The following is a 15825-nucleotide window of genomic DNA, read 5'->3' as shown; positions in this document are numbered from 1 at the left end:
AACCAGATGGTTGTTAACAAACTTGTTCCGGACTCCCTTTTTTCCTCCTTAGTTGGCACATTCGACTCTCTTCTGTGTGCCGAAATGGGATTCAGAATGAATCCCTATCGGCTATGTGAGGAAAGAGAAAACGGCTCGAATGAAGCCAGTGAAACGCTAGAGGAATTGATTTTTTGGGTCAGTTTGTCAAACACTACTAATGTGATTAAAATGTATATATGTCTTTCCAATGGACACTCGTCTCCCCTCTCTGGGATTTACATTACCGACGCACAGGGATACGCATGGTCCACTAAGGTACATTTCTTTAGTTCTCTTTTGTTTTGCCCATATAATACCATCTCCTTCCACTGTCCTTCCCTCTCTCTTTTACTTGTACCTGTGAGAGTACTGTTGACATTGATAGGGTTAAGCACAGAGTACACAAGAGTAGTGATAAATATTATAGTAGTAAATCCTAAAAAGAGTAAAAGAAACTCTGCATACTTCTACGGAAGTGCAATACCAAGGCATTTAAAAACACAGAGGCTTCACGCCAGAGTACAAGGCAAATAAACACTGGTTGTCAGACTTTTTTTTTTCATTCACTAAATATTTAAAACAAGTGTCACACACTATTTTAATGTGGTGGTATTCTGTCTCTTTTTTTCACGTTATGCTTTTCATATTGTCGGAATACCTGAACGACTAGTCTGAGAAGATGAACATCAAGACAAGATCCACATCGATCTTGTTTCAGACTTACAACAGATTTTTGCCAAGCACTTCCTCTCCTGGACTGCTGAGGGCTCTCCGGCTCAATAGCACCAGGTTTCTGTCCATTGTCTGATTGGGAGCCAGAAGAGCAGTCACATGAGGAAGGGGAGCTTCATACGGAATGGTAAGAAGAAGCAGTCTCTGCGGCTGCCGGCTGTAGACCCTCCGTTTGCAGTAGTCTCTAAAATTCCCTTCATGTAGGATGACGGTCAGTTTACCACAGATGACCTGCTCAAGTCCTTGAGTGAATTACCACATTTGATCAAAGTCTGCAAAGTCTTTGTGCATTCAAACGTCAATCTACAATCCGGTCTTGCAGTTACATGGAGGGCAACCATTAAAAAAGTATTTTCTATGTTCTTTTTGGTCAAAAATTTAATCTAAACATAACACTGTTGAGCTCTGCCTCACCCTTTCCTAACGTTCACTGCCAGTGCTGACAGAAGGGCAAGTCTGATTCATCTTTGATGCATAGTCTGAAATGGACATAAAGTGAGAAGCTTTGCACTTGGATATAAATGATCCTATGTCTTGTGAGATGATCTGGAATAAGTGCTGTCTGGTTTTTCTGGAGAAAATGTGGAGCCAAGAATGAGAGATATATGAATTTGGTTTTCTTTTACCATTTATATGCATTAGTAAATCTCCTGCCTGATACTTTGTGTGTTGTCAAGTGGAATCTCTGTGAAGAGATTATACACTTGGACCGGTAGCCATGATGGGTTTCCTGAGTTGCAAAGAAACCAAACCAATGACCCTCTGGTAACACTTACTGGACCCTCCTCTGTAGTCTAGTATCCTCCCCCTTGAACTAGCACTTTCTGTGCTATTTCCTCAAATTGTACCGTCCACAAATTTTCTTTTCAAAGATGTGTTTTGTCTATGACACTTTTGATTTGTTGTACGTTTTGCACAAGCATAGCTATATGTTGTCTGTTTACACTTCTGGCAGTGTGGGAAGATCTCTAGATGTGGGTTCAGGTGTATTGCATGATGATGGTTCAATATGACCACTTCGATCCCTTGTGTGCTGTGAGCTTATAAAATAATAGGCAGTTTCCCAAGAATAGTCACAAATATAGACAGCTATGTGTCTGTTGTGTCTTTGATCAAGCAGTTACATTTTCTTATATATATATCGTATACATCGTTTTTTTTTTTTTTTTTTACAGATTACATAAACTCAATAAGACATTTATATGGCCTTTCATATTTTTTGAAAAAATAAAACGAAAAAGGAAACAATGGAAAATAACAAATATAGCTTTTTTGTCTTGTAAACTAGTTCCTGTACTGGTGAAAGTGCTTCATTTTAAGGGGTACCAGACCTTGCTTACAACCTTTGTGGAATGTTTCCGACTTGTGTCATATACACTCCTCTCTCTGTGCGAGTTTGTGCAGTCTATTAAAACACAATTATCCTACTAAGACACTTTCTAGTCCACCACTGAAGTGGGCAGAGCAGGCTTTGGCCACAAATATAGGCTGGGCTCCTAAAATAGTGAACAGTCTGAAAATATTTCTTGATGTCAGTTTTCATTCAAGAGTTTCATCATCACATTCATATTTCCAGAATAGCAGATTTCGATGCCTGAATTTTGTATCAGTGGTGGGCTCAGTTTCCTTTAATACTGACTATACTCCACAACAATCTTAGTGTGATCCCCTTGTCTGAAAGCAACAACTCAAACCCACTTAATTTCCTTCAGCATGAGGTCTTTGCAAATTAAACCATTTAGATGGGCAGTGGAGTGTAACAGAAAACCAGCCATATTGATATCCAGCATGTGGTTCTCTACAAGTGGAATCACTGGTCCTGTGGAGCTGGTTTTGGTGTGTTCGTTGCACTCCCATCTGGTTGTGACTGAGAGAACTCTGTGACTCGTCGTGCCAATGGGTTTGTGCTCTTCAGCAACTCCATGGCAGAAACTCTGGTCCCGCTGCTGGCTTTGCTGCTTCTTTTCTGGAGAAGAGCCATAAAGTTCTCATTTCGTGAGCTTGACCTAGGAGTGGTCCCGAGGCCCAGAGTTCGGAGGTCCGTGCTACTGCTTTTCACAGGTGAGACCAGACACTGCCTGCTTCCAAATGAATCTGTTGGTTCCTTGCGACCAAGAACTTTCCTCTTTGACCTAGAAAAGGCAGAACAATACAAATGTTGTGTAACAGTTTACACCAGGGTTCCTCAATTCCGCACTTTTTAGCTTCAAACCTAATTAAAGACACCTAAACAGTTACTGATTTGTAACCTCAAAGTAGCAGCCCTCCAGAATGATAGCTGGCTAATAAATCAATTTCCTATTTCTGTTACCTTAAGTCAGAGGTAGACAAGTCGGTCCTAGAGAGCTGCTGTCCTGCAGAGTTTAGCTCCAACCCTGAAAAAACCCAAAAGGCATCCTAAACCCTCACAGACTTCCTCTGGGTCCAGTAGCCTCTCACTGCAGTACACAAGATCCAGGGGATGAGGTTACATCCACATCCAGGGGGTGGAGATGAGTAGGTTTAGGGATCAGGGTGTAAGGTAGGAAGAGTTGGATCTGGATCGAGGGCACATACTAGCCACAAAGGTGGTGCTCGCAAGCATCCTTCTGAAGGCTAAAATGATGAATGGGACACCCTACGGACACCCTTGTAGACTTAACGGACATGTGCACGCAGCGTGTAAGTCCTCAGGACTGAAGGTGCCCATGAAGTGTGCCATTTGGGACAGGGCATTTGTAATCCTGAAGACATTGATTAGCTTGTTCTGGTGTGTTTAATTAAGGTTGGCGCTAAACTCAGCAGGACAGTGGCTATCTAGGACTGAACTTGCCTACCCCTGCCTATTGATGTTTATTTTTTTCACGCATGGACATGGAAAATTAAGTGACTAATTGGTGACCTCTGCACTAGAAGACATAGTCTGAGATATCCAGTACCAGACCATATCTGCATATGTATTCATAATGCCAAATTATACCAAAGTAATTCTGGTCAGAGAGAAATCGCTAAATGAATGAGTGTGAATGTTCAACTACAAATTTTACCTGTGTATGATAGTAAAGAGGTCCTCAGTGGTGTGAGTTGTGGGTGTGTGGACAAAAACATCATCATCTGTTTCCTCTGTAATGTGTAGTTCGGTTTTGTCAACTGCAGAGTTGCTATCTTCCAGTATTTCTGTTTCTGCATAAGTTTCTGTGAAGCAGCATAAAAGAATATAAATTAAACCCCGAATTGACTATATACTGTATAGAAAGACATCTGAAAATGCAACTGAAAATGCAAACAAATTTTAACCTGTTACTGTCTCTGCTGGTGTCTCTCTTTCCATAATTTGATGACAGTCTGAATCTTTTGAACTGTTCTCTTCAGCTGCCACATCAATCTCTTGAATTCCAAAGGTCTCATAACTTTCTGGGTTTTTATGGTTTCCATGATCCTTTGCAGGATAATCTTGATATTCATCTTTAAGCAAATCTACCTCAATGTCAGATGCTGTTGGACCTGTAGGTGACTGGGAGATGCTGTCGGAAAGTAGAGTTTGCCTTTCTGCCCCGCCATTGGTCTGGGTGCTTGGAGAGGGCAGAAGGAGAACATTGGGTTTTTTCGGGACTGGAGGAGGTACCTTGAACTTCCTTTTCTCTAATTCCGCTAAACAGGAAATTGTCATTCTACTTGGAAGGGTCTTACTTTTGTCCTCTCTTTCTGGGCTACTTGGGGATGGAAGATCTTCTTCAATAGGAATCCCATGCTCCAGATCAAATTCAGGGAGAGGAGGTACATGGCTGTGGATTGGCTCTTGTGGGGCTATTGCAGGTGTGCTGAGTGATGCCTGAGCTGGTCTCTTAGGTTTGGGCTTTCTTACAACCATATAGATGTTGCCCACAGGCATGGGTCGGTCTACAGGGGAAGATGGAGGAGATTCAGGTGCTAGAGGGGAGGATGACGGAGATTTAAGCATCAAGTTCATGGGCCGTTTAGGCAGAGGCGGCTTCATTGCAACTGGTGGCTTTGACTGTTTCATGTTAGAGGGAGTAATTGGAGGGCTGAGATCTCGACTTTGCTCTTCCTCTATAATGTCAGAAGAGCCATCAGGACTGTCCTCAAGTTCTGAGCGGCTTACTGAACGAAGTCGGATGTTTCGCAAATCTGTTGTTGTAACCATAGGCAGTGCAGACTGACTAGGGCTGAGTTTACCTGGTTTGTTGGCTGTGGACGTGTCAGAGTGGCGTCGACTAGCTTTCGGCTTAGGTTTGACAGAAGACAGATCCAGTTGAGAGTTTGCAGGTAGTTCAAAAGAAAGACGTGAACGTGATTTATCCTTTGCAGAAGCTGGAAGGGAAGATTTACGCTCTGGAATCTTTGGGCGCATCTTGCAGCCAACTGGAGAAGGTCCAGTGATGAGGGTGTTTGATATAGTTGGGGTTGGAGTTTCAGACTGGCTTGAGTAGCCACTGGATGGGGACATGAGACATGGAGGCTTGAATGGGGATACCTTGGTCTCAGCCTCAATTGAGAGCTGGGATGGAGACGTGGCTCGTGAGGTTGAGGGTGAATTTAGGGATTCTGAGCTACCCCGCACCTTCATGCACTCAATTACTGTGGTACCTGTGGCTGTGCTTGAACCTGACAATGAGCGGTAGGGATCATTGTTGGACTTCCACTCGTTGAGCTGCCAGTGAGGGGGAAAGCCAAGCTCTGTTTCCCTGTCAGCAGGCTGAGAAATATCAGAAGATGTCTCCAAGCTACTGTGGGCTTGATCTGTATCCTCCTCAGGCTTGACAATTAGGAACTCAGGCTGGAATGAATCTTGAATATCCCGAGGGATAAAGAGACTTTTGGGTCGGCCATCTCTGAAGTGCCCTTCAGTGTGGTAGGAGCCCATTCCTCCAATCTCCGATAGGTTCTTCATCAGGGATACACTACGTACTGGAGGTGGTGGCTTTTTCTTAGATTTCTTTAGTGAGATACTGCGTGAGCGTGATCTCAGTCGACCATCTGGAAGAAAGTCTGAACCTGTGGTCACAGAAACATTATCAGTGCTCGTGCTATCCTCTGAGCTGTTGCTCGGATATAACAAGGCATAGCTCTCACCCTCTGGAACGACAGGGACAGCCTCACCTGGAGAACATATATTATCTGCTGAGCAAAATGATCCAGAGTCTGTTGGTGTTGAAAGTGAACGTTCACGGAACCTGAAGATATTGGACCGGGCTGATCTCCTCTCCTGCTCACTTTTGTTACTTCCTGTGCCTGCAGTGGAAACTGCCCCCTCAATGTCATTTCGTTTCCCTACTGGAATGCCACCCCCCTGTGTGGACACCGTAAACACCCGGTGTCCACATGGTTCCGAGATTGAGGTGAAAGAGCTGGAATGTGACCCTGAGCTCATGGAGAGGCCTGAACTGGTCTGGGATGGACAGATTAGACCACCTCCTTCACCTCCAGGTGTTAACATTCCAGTTTTAGATACTGGTTGCTTGGAAGCAGGACTAGTAACCAAGGCATAGTTGTAAGAGTCATTCCAGGAAGGAGAGAAAGTAGAACCTTTTGGGCCATTCCAGGACGGGCTTGGGCACATCAGAGTGGCATGATCCATCATGCCTGATGGGGTCTTTGGGGATGGGGGGACACTGTACTCCAGGTCACTCTGGGTCTTCCGAAGGGGAATATGCTGTTGGCCTGTGTTCTCTGTGGTTGGCTCCAAAGATCTGGGTTGAGAGGATCCTGGGGAACAGGCACCTTGTATTAGATCAACAGCAAGAATTTTGCTGTCACCTAAAGACAAAATAGTTTTTAAAACAGAAGTTAGTTCTTAATTTTTAGGTAAGTTTTGTAAAATTTGTAATTCAGAACATTGCTAACTAAAACAAATTACAATCTGTGACAGTTTGTCAAAGCCTATGTGTGGCTCAAACAAACATTACATTTTAGATTTACAAATTACTCTAGGTAGAAATCATTGGTCAGTGCCCATTGTCCTTTTCCTGTTAATTTCCTTTTGCACTCTGTGACCCTGTCAGTAACTTGCCTAACTTCCTGTTAGTCACCTTGGCAGTGCAGCGTGACATCAGGGCCTGCAACCACACTCCTCGGGCGACGAACGGTTTTTGGGTTGACCGCTGAATCAGTTCTAAAGGCGGCCCGCCGTTCTCTGTGCTGTGCGGAGTGCTTATCAAAGCTCTGGCCTGAGGCAAGATATGAGATACCAGCTGTCAGGCTAACTGACAGTCTTCAGTCAGATAAATTATGTTTATTTTTATGACCTTAAAATGGTTGTATAAAAGGTATATTGTCATATACATGTTACGATTAGGCTGAAAAACATTAGCTATGACTGCCTAACCAGACTTGAGTAAAGGCAATGACAAGCATTTTGGTAATTTATGAAAAAATATTTTTATGGATAAAAGCAATAGCCAACATGAGATAGATGGTTAGCTGGAGACTTGATCATGGTGCCTGATTGATCTGGAGAAATGAAATCAGACAATGGACACTGGATAATACATCAAAACAAGAGCTGGATATTGACTAAGCACTACCCAATGGCAGATCCATGTAACTTTCTATCATTTCTGTGGGACAATAAAATGCTGATGTGTTTTCAAGAACTGAATTGGACTGGTTGTTTAATAATTTTAAAGGAGGGAGTGCTGTGATAAATGGTCCACCATTTCACAATGATGAAAGGAACTGAACATAATGTGCAAATTAAGCCCAGTTCTTACTATGTTCTTTACATGGATACCTCTTGTGTCTCTCAGAAAACAGCTCTCCGGAAACACCCAACGAAACCTCATTACCTCCCAACATGTGGGCTGGCTTCATTCATGAAAATACCAACAAAAAGGAGGTGAAAAAAATCTTTCTTCCTCTGGCCCTGTTACCCCCACCCATCCGCTACAGTTCTCTCTCTCACTCACTCTATGTCTGTCTCTCACTCTATGCAGCTTTTTCTGCACCTTCTAGCTAAGCTAAGGAGGGAGAGCTGCATGTTGCCATGGCAACAGCTACCTGTTCATTATCTTTAGCGGGTGAAGAGCAGCACCACTTTGGGAATCAGACTCCAGGCTGCCTAAGCACAGCATTATCTGTGTTTACAGATCCAACCACCTCTCTACTATGTCCAGGACAGAGAGGGGAGCAGGAAGGTAGTCAAGGGGAAGATTTAGAGAGATGGGTGTGGGACAACCGAGACAGAAAGTGACATCTTGCTTTAAAAAACAGGGTCAGCTAGAGAGAAAAATGAAAATTCCCAAATGAAAATTTCCCGATCATTTATTCACCCCCAGTCGAAAAAAAAATGTTTGAGGCAAACATTCCAAGATTTTTCTTCATATGGACTTCAATAGTGGCCAATTATTGGTTGAAGGTCTAAACTGCAGTTTCAATGTTGTTCAAAGGCCTCTACATGATCCTAGCCAAGGAATAAGGGTCTTATCTAGTGAAATGATCAGTCATTTTCTAAACAGATAAAAAGATAAACTTTTTAACCACAAATGCTCATCTTGCATTAGCTTTGCATCCACAACTTCACGTATTACATAGTCAAATTGAAAAGGTCATGTGTGACATAGGCGGAAGTACCGACCCAGTGTTTACAAAACGAACATGCAAAGAAAGTCAAACACCCTTTACAAAAAAAGTAAAACAACTATGTTTGTACCGTTTTGAAGTTGGAGGAGGAAATTGGATGTTTTTCACACTATGGCCATAGCCAGGCTTTGAAAATCAGTGAGTTGGGATGTTAAACAATTATGCTAATCTCTACAAATACAGTCAAAACTAATTTTATTTTTGAACATTAAAAATGACCACATAGCTGGCTACAGGCCTGTTTCACCCTCATTTTCACCACTCATCTTTTTGAGTCAGAGTACACATTGAAGAACTAACCATGCAAGATGAGATTATGCAATGCATAAAGTCATAGACACACATCGCAGAGCTATTGCAAGATGAGCATTTGTGGTTAAAAGGTATATAACTTTTCATTTTATTTAGAAAATTACTTATTGTTTCACTAGACAAGACTCTTATTCCTCTGCTAGAATTGTGTAGAGCCCTTTGACCCTACAATGAAACTGCAATTTGGACCTTCAACCAGTTGATCACCATTGAAGTCCACTATATGGAGAAAAATCCGGGAATGTTTTCCTCAAAAACCTTAATTTCTTTTTGACTGAAGAAAGAAAGACATAAACCTCTTGGATGACATGGGATTGAGTAAATTATCAGAAAATTTTAATTTAGGAGTATATTTATAAAAAGCGAAATTGAGAAATCGTATCTGATCTGTCAACTCTTTGAAAAGAGAGCATAAGAACTGAGAACCGGGGTTGTCTGTGGTGGTGATGATGATGATGTTGATGATGATAATGTGATTTAACTTGCAATATTTAAACATCAAACACTATTTCTGCTAACCTGGGACCATTCCGTTTACATTTCTTAGTGAGGAGACATTATCGTTCAGTCTATGCTTTACACAGCAAAACATGCTCACTGCTTAATATTCTCAACATAAAATTGCACACTAACAACACCTCCAAGCAGGTCAGAGTCAAAAATGACTTTAAACGTATACAGATATACTTAACACGACAGTATGCCAACCTGTGATCTCAATGGGCACAAGGTGAGCTGGAGTATGTCGGCCAAGGTACCAGCGAGGTTTCTCTGCAACAGGTGGACTCAGTGATGCGTTCCAGCCTAGAAGTGACTTCTCTGAACCACAGGGGGTCGGGTCCTGCGCCCGGACCCCTAATGTTGTGGTCTCATCCTCACACACCTGCTTACTTGCAGGCTAGAGAGAGAGAGAGCGAAAATGAGAGTTTAAACAATGTAATTTTATATTTGTAATGATTTGCATTATTGTATTAATTCAAACACTTTTTTTGAATTTTGAGGCTCATTCTTCATCTGCCTGTATAGCAGAACTGGTAAATAATAACTGATATCCTTTATATTCAAATTTTGAATTTTTATGTATGAGTTTTTATCTTTTTTAGCAGATGACTTGGCAGGATGTTTAAATTACTGCTTGTTTGCATGCTCAAAACCACCAACATGGAGAAGCCTGTAGCTGTTTTCACTCAGGGGACAAACCACATCTAATTAGATCTGCAAACTTTATACAAAACATTAATGCTTTACGGAAAACAAATGAGTTTGTTGGTGGCAGAATCCAGCGACTTCAAAAAAAGCCAAAGATACTAGTTTCATCATTCTAAGAGCTAATAAGACAGCATACAAGTAGTTACCACAAAGACGAACTCTGTCTTCTTGTTGTTGAGTGAGGAAGGGGATCGGCTGAGAGTGGTTGAAGTGTCCTCCGAGCTCTGAGACGAAGGGTGTCTGAATGTCTGTCCTGTCACTCTGTTATCATACAGCTGCTCCTCAAAATCTGAGTAGACACAGAAACATGCTAGTTTTAAAGTTAGCAACAGCACTGAGAGAGGTTGAATCAATTAATGAAATCTCTCTCCCTCCTAGTCAGAAATGTTCCCTAGGGCTCTTGTAAACAGAATGATTACCATTACATTCATTCCAAGGAGTCCCCTCACAAGACCCCACCCCATTCTTGTAGCCATTTTAATCCCCCAAAACATTCTATTTAACCCCTCCTCTCCCTAACTATATACTCAAAAACACACATACTAAAACACCGTCATCCACTCATTTATGTCTTTATCCTTTACTGTTCAGTAAGTGTGCACTGGTTTGACTATAATAGCGAGAGCTGAATTTTTAAAAATGTCCTCAAATGTCAAATACTCCCTTGTGAGAACATTTAGGTTGTCTTAAATCGGCCGAATCATGTTTCGCTTTAAATCTAAAAATGTCAACAGGATTACTGCTAGGGTTAGGTTAAGTGTAAGTTAATAGTGAATGTTATCTTAGTATATAAAACTCATACTCTATGAGAGGTCTGTGTGTGCGATGGTGTTTAGGGGGGGTTTGATCCCTCTCTTCTTAACTGGGATGCCGCACTCTTAGACTTGGGGTTGCCTAGCAATGGCGGGCTGTCTAAGACAATGGCATACCTCCGGAGTCAACAATAGCCCCAAGCCCCAAGTTTAGCCTCGTTGAGTAGAGCCCTCTTCACATGCTGGGACGGAGCCGAACAGAGCACACAGTTGAAATCCAAAACCTCCACTGAAATAAGATTGAGACTGCAGCAAATCTTCAGCCTAGTGCTGTTTACTGCCACATGCGCAACTTTTAAATATGTGTTGGCATTTTATTTATCACACCGAATGGAGACAGTTCTATTCCAGGAAAGATGCTTGACCAGATGGCTTTTCAAATCGCTACACTAATGAGATACACAGAGAAACAATCCTTCAGTTAGCCTTAGACCTCAAGTTACTCAAGGAACTTGCACTGCAAAGATTGATGGACTAAACTATGCAATCTGATGTGTGAAATCCCATGGAAAGCAAAGTAAAATATTAAAAAAAGGATGGTTGTGTTTTGGAATGCGTTATGACTATTAGTTCCCTGCAGCTGTAACAAGAACTAACTTCTTCAAACACAGGCCAACTTGAAAGCATTTTACACACAAACCACAGAGCAAATTCCTCTTTAATACATAACTATTCTCACTTTTCCAAACGCTCTGTTTTATTAGAGTAATATTCTTCCTACTGTATAAACACTACCATTCAAAGGTTTATTTTACACCCTTTTATTTAGCAAAAAGTCATTAAATTAGTCAAACTGACAGTAAAGAGTTACACTGTTATTAAAAAAATCAAATAAACACTTTACTTTTAAACATTCTATTAATCAAAAAATCCTAAAAGAAAAAAGAATTATTCGTTTACATTTTTTAACTTTGATAATAATAAGAAATGTTTCTTGGGCATTAAATCAGCATATTAGAATGATTTCTGTAGGATTAAAAATTTTATGAATTAATGTTATGAATAGATTTTGAGATTTTGAGACAACTGAAAGACTTATATGCAACTTTTACAGAACGTTCAAACGATGCATTAAGAGCTGGGGCGTGAAAACTTCTGAACAGAATGAACTTTTTTTTTTTTTTTTTTAATTATTATTATTATTATTTTTTTTTTTTTTTTGCCTAAATATCATATTTATTTTTCATTTAGTACTGCCCTTCTGAAGCTACAGAAGATACATGTTTACAAGTTACATGTTTCCCAGTAGACAAAATAAGTTACATTTACCCTGATCTTTAAATTCAAAAGTTTCACCCCCAGCTCGTAATGCATTATGCTTCTGGAGCATCAGTGAGTGTTTGAACCTTCTGTAATAGTTGCATACAAGCTCCTCAGTTGTCCTCAGTGTGAAAATATTGATCTCAAAATCATACAGTCATTGTTGGAAAGGGTTTAAATACACAAAAATGCTGAAAAAAAAACAAAGAATTTGTGAGACCTGAATATTTTTTCTGAAGAACAGCAGGCAGTTTAACTGTTCTGGACAAACAAGGGACCCATAATCATCTATCACTAAACAAAAAAAAAACAAAAAAAAAAAACAGCTGTGGATCATCCAGGTAACAACACAGTATTAAGAATTAAGTGTATGTAAACTTTTGAACGGGATTACTATTATTTTCTCTTGTGGACTATTTGTAAACATCTTTTATGTGAAATATATTCAGGACTAATATAATCAGGTCAGTACTAAATAAAAAATAACATGCATTTTGTATGATCCCTCTTATTTTGGTAAAATAATTAACATTGTAGATTCTGCAAGGTGTATGTAAACTTTTGACTGTATATTTTAAAAAATCTTACCGACCCCACACTTTTGAATTGTATTGTATTAAATAAAGCTCAGCAAAGTTGCTCATGATAAGACTTGTGAAATGTGAGAATTACAATGGATGCAGCTAAGCATTCTTGTAAGTTCATACTAAAGTAACTTACAACCAAGAGAGAAGAAAGTAAACTAGATAGAGAGTCAGAACTCACCGAATCACTGGTTGGTTCATACATGCTTCTGTGGAAAGGTAGGCTTCAAAGACCAATATCAAAACTTCAAAGCTGATGTATGGGAGAGAGTACCAGAAGCAACAGCGAGAGTAAGTGTGTATATACGTGTGTGTGTGTGTGTGTGTGTGTGTGTGTGTGTGTGTGTGTGTCTGTCTGTGAAGATATTTCAAACACAGCCTCCCCTCCTCCCCTGAGCTGATCTTGAGCCAGTCAGTAAAACTAATGGGACTCAAAAATCTCCATTCTTATCAGCCAATCAAATGGCTCGCCTAGACAAGATGCCAACTGCTCAAGCGTGAATGAGTGGTCATGAATGACCTCAAAGCATCGCCTAACAAGATGCTCACTGAAAACCACCCATTTATTAAATATGGGTCACTCCTTGTCTTGTGTATGCAGTAGAGGAATGGAAGAGGTCAAGAGCAACAATGCCTCTTGTCAATTTGGGCACTTTGTGTCTGGTCTATTTTACATTTAGTCTTTGTTTTTCGTTTATAGCCGAACTGAAATAATTTATAAACATGGGGGAGGGGTTAAAATACAATATCTCTGATTATCTTAAGCACCATAGATGCCTGATCTCTTTAATGTTGCTTGCTTGAAAGATGATGCAGTGCAGTCTATAGAATGCAGTTATATGCCCTTAAATTTTAAGATACTGGGGCAAAAATGCTACCCCTGTATATCTCATATTTTTGTCATATGATATAATTAAACAATATCACACAAGCAATGAGCGCAGTATCACACAAGTGCTGTTTTTGTACCGAATAGCACTAGTGCAAATTGTGATATATTTTACGCAAGAGTTCAGTAAGTTAATGTGTTATATTTTATACACAATATTTTCTGTTTTTGCTAAGTTTTGGCAACAAATACATTACCTATAAAGCCACAGCAGGACTGTTGTGCATCTACGAGCAACACAAAGCAGTGCTTTGTTATTGAATAAATCTGTGTTCTGAACAAATCAGGTGTACCACTGATTCAACGGCATATTCATACAGAATGATTTACTTAATTCCTGAATAAATCAGTCTTTTGAAGAAACTGAATGAATGAATGACTCAATGACTTACTCATATTTAAAGATATTTAAAAAAAACTGGCATTTATATTTACTGGCAGTTTTTGTTCCTTATTTATAGTATCATTTCATTATCTTTCTATTATCATCGTATCCTAATCAAGACTGCATTTATTTGATCAAAAATCCAGAAAAAGTGATAGCAAAGCAATCTTTCTTACATTCTTAGAAAAGGGTTTCTATTTTGAATAAATACTTTTTTTTTACTTTTTATTCATCAAACAATGCTGAAAAAAGAAAGATTTCTGAAGGATCATGTGACACTGAAGACTTTGCATTACAGGAATAAATTATATTTTAAAATATATTACAAAAGAAAAACATTATTTTAAACAGTATTAATATTTCCTAATATTACTGTTTTTTTTCTGTATTTTTGATCAAGTAAATGCAGCCTTGATAAGCATAAAATAATTATTTAAATAAATACATTAAAAATCTTACTCATCCCAAACTTTTTAACGGCAGTGTATATGTGTTTGTGTGTATGTATATATAATATATCATTATATAGTTTAGGAAATTATAAATAGATGAACATGCAACAAAATAATTTGTAATAAGTACACAATAAATTGTACATCAGTACACAAGCGTATTGGTGTATATTCATAGTAAACGACATTAGCTACCAATTGGCCTTTAGATAAAACATAATTTTTTTTCAACTAGTTGTACTTTCCAAAACAAATCTTCTGTTTACTACATTGTTAGTTAAGATGAACCACTGATGTCACATGGACTATTTTAACAATGTTCTTACTGGGCCTTGAACGTGTCAGTTGCATTGCTGTCTATGCAGGATCAGAAAGCTCTCAGATTTCATAAAATATCATATCAAATTTCATATCTTAATTTGTGTTCCAAAAATAAACAAAGATCTCACAGGTTTGGGTACGACATGAGGGTGAGTAATTAATGACAGAATTTTCATTTCTTAGTGAACTATCCCTTTAAAGCATTGTATTAATGAACAGAAAACTGCTTTGTTTGAGAGAGACATTTGCAAACAATAGGACATGTAGGGAAAAAATATACAATTTAGCCTACTAAAATAATAACCTACTTTAAATACATTAAATAAATGTAAAAACAAAACAAAGTCCTCACCATATGAAATATACATAAATTCTTAATGAAGTTACAAAAGTTACTCAGTAAAGAGCAGCAAGTCATTTTCTTGCTTTCTTTAGTTGTTTGATTAACATTAAATAACAGAGACAGCAGCAGGTTTATTAGACCGAATGCACTAAGGATGTAACAATATTATCAATATCTTGGTATCTCGATATTATCGTGGTCACATGACAATATGAAACGATAGAAAATATATTTAAACTTCTTTTTCTAACATAAAAGGTCTTTAAAGTTGTGTTTTGGGCCATTATGCTTTGGTACAGTATCTGTCAAAACTAAAACTGAAAGCACAATATGGCTTAATCCCTTCATCAAGTCTGTTTTCGTTGTGCGTTAAGGAAAAGCGCACACTTCGTTGAGGCGATCAGCTCGTAATCTGGTGTTTTCTGCATCTCAGAACAGCTCAGTTCACAGTGAATGCGGTGAACTCATTTATTGCATGTGCTGTGAGTTTAGTGCATGTTTGGGAATGCAGCATCCTCCAGTTATGCTTTATTTTCACGGCACATGATTACAGCATTTCACTAGATTTGTAAAAAAAAATTGTAAGCCTGTTTTCACTGAAGCTGTTTTTCAACCAAATAAAAGCTCTACTGCCATTTTTGTCAAAATACAATTTAAAAGTGCAGTATGAATTGCTGACAGCGAGCGGTTTAACTGGGTAACATTACTGCAGTCCAAATACAAAATACTTCTTTCAAGTGTAGAAATTAGGACAGGAGTATTGTAATTTGATTTCCCTACTGTAGTGTAAAGCAACAATAATATACCCATTAAATATTCATTTTCATTTATTTTACAGTGCAGTTGTTTTACAATATATTACTGTCATAGAACGTGAGGGATGGCATTAATATAAAATTGTTGTTATTTCTATTATTATATTCTACT

General features: G+C 39.1%; 1 protein-coding gene across 2 annotated transcripts in view; it reads right to left on the bottom strand.

Moving 5' to 3' along the window:
- Window positions 1-6: 6 nt before the first annotated feature.
- The window catches only part of nhsl2 (NHS-like 2), a 125641-nt gene continuing 109822 nt past the window's right edge, over window positions 7-15825 (bottom strand). The window contains exons 3-8 of one of the 2 annotated variants that reach the window (XM_073835977.1): window positions 9999-10141; window positions 9352-9541; window positions 6783-6920; window positions 4030-6510; window positions 3780-3927; window positions 7-2885 (exon numbers count right to left, since the gene is read on the bottom strand). In XM_073835977.1, coding sequence (XP_073692078.1) covers window positions 2564-2885; window positions 3780-3927; window positions 4030-6510; window positions 6783-6920; window positions 9352-9541; window positions 9999-10141 — 3422 coding nt within the window. In that variant the 3' untranslated portion in view covers window positions 7-2563. The remainder of the gene's footprint in view (window positions 2886-3779; window positions 3928-4029; window positions 6511-6782; window positions 6921-9351; window positions 9542-9998; window positions 10142-15825) is intronic. The other variant, XM_073835978.1, reaches the window with a different exon arrangement.

This window comes from Garra rufa, chromosome 3, assembly GCF_049309525.1.
Source record: "Garra rufa chromosome 3, GarRuf1.0, whole genome shotgun sequence".
Classification (NCBI taxonomy): Eukaryota; Metazoa; Chordata; class Actinopteri; order Cypriniformes; family Cyprinidae; genus Garra; species Garra rufa.
Note: the sequence above shows the minus strand (reverse complement) of the source record. Positions and strands in the feature narration are given on the sequence as shown.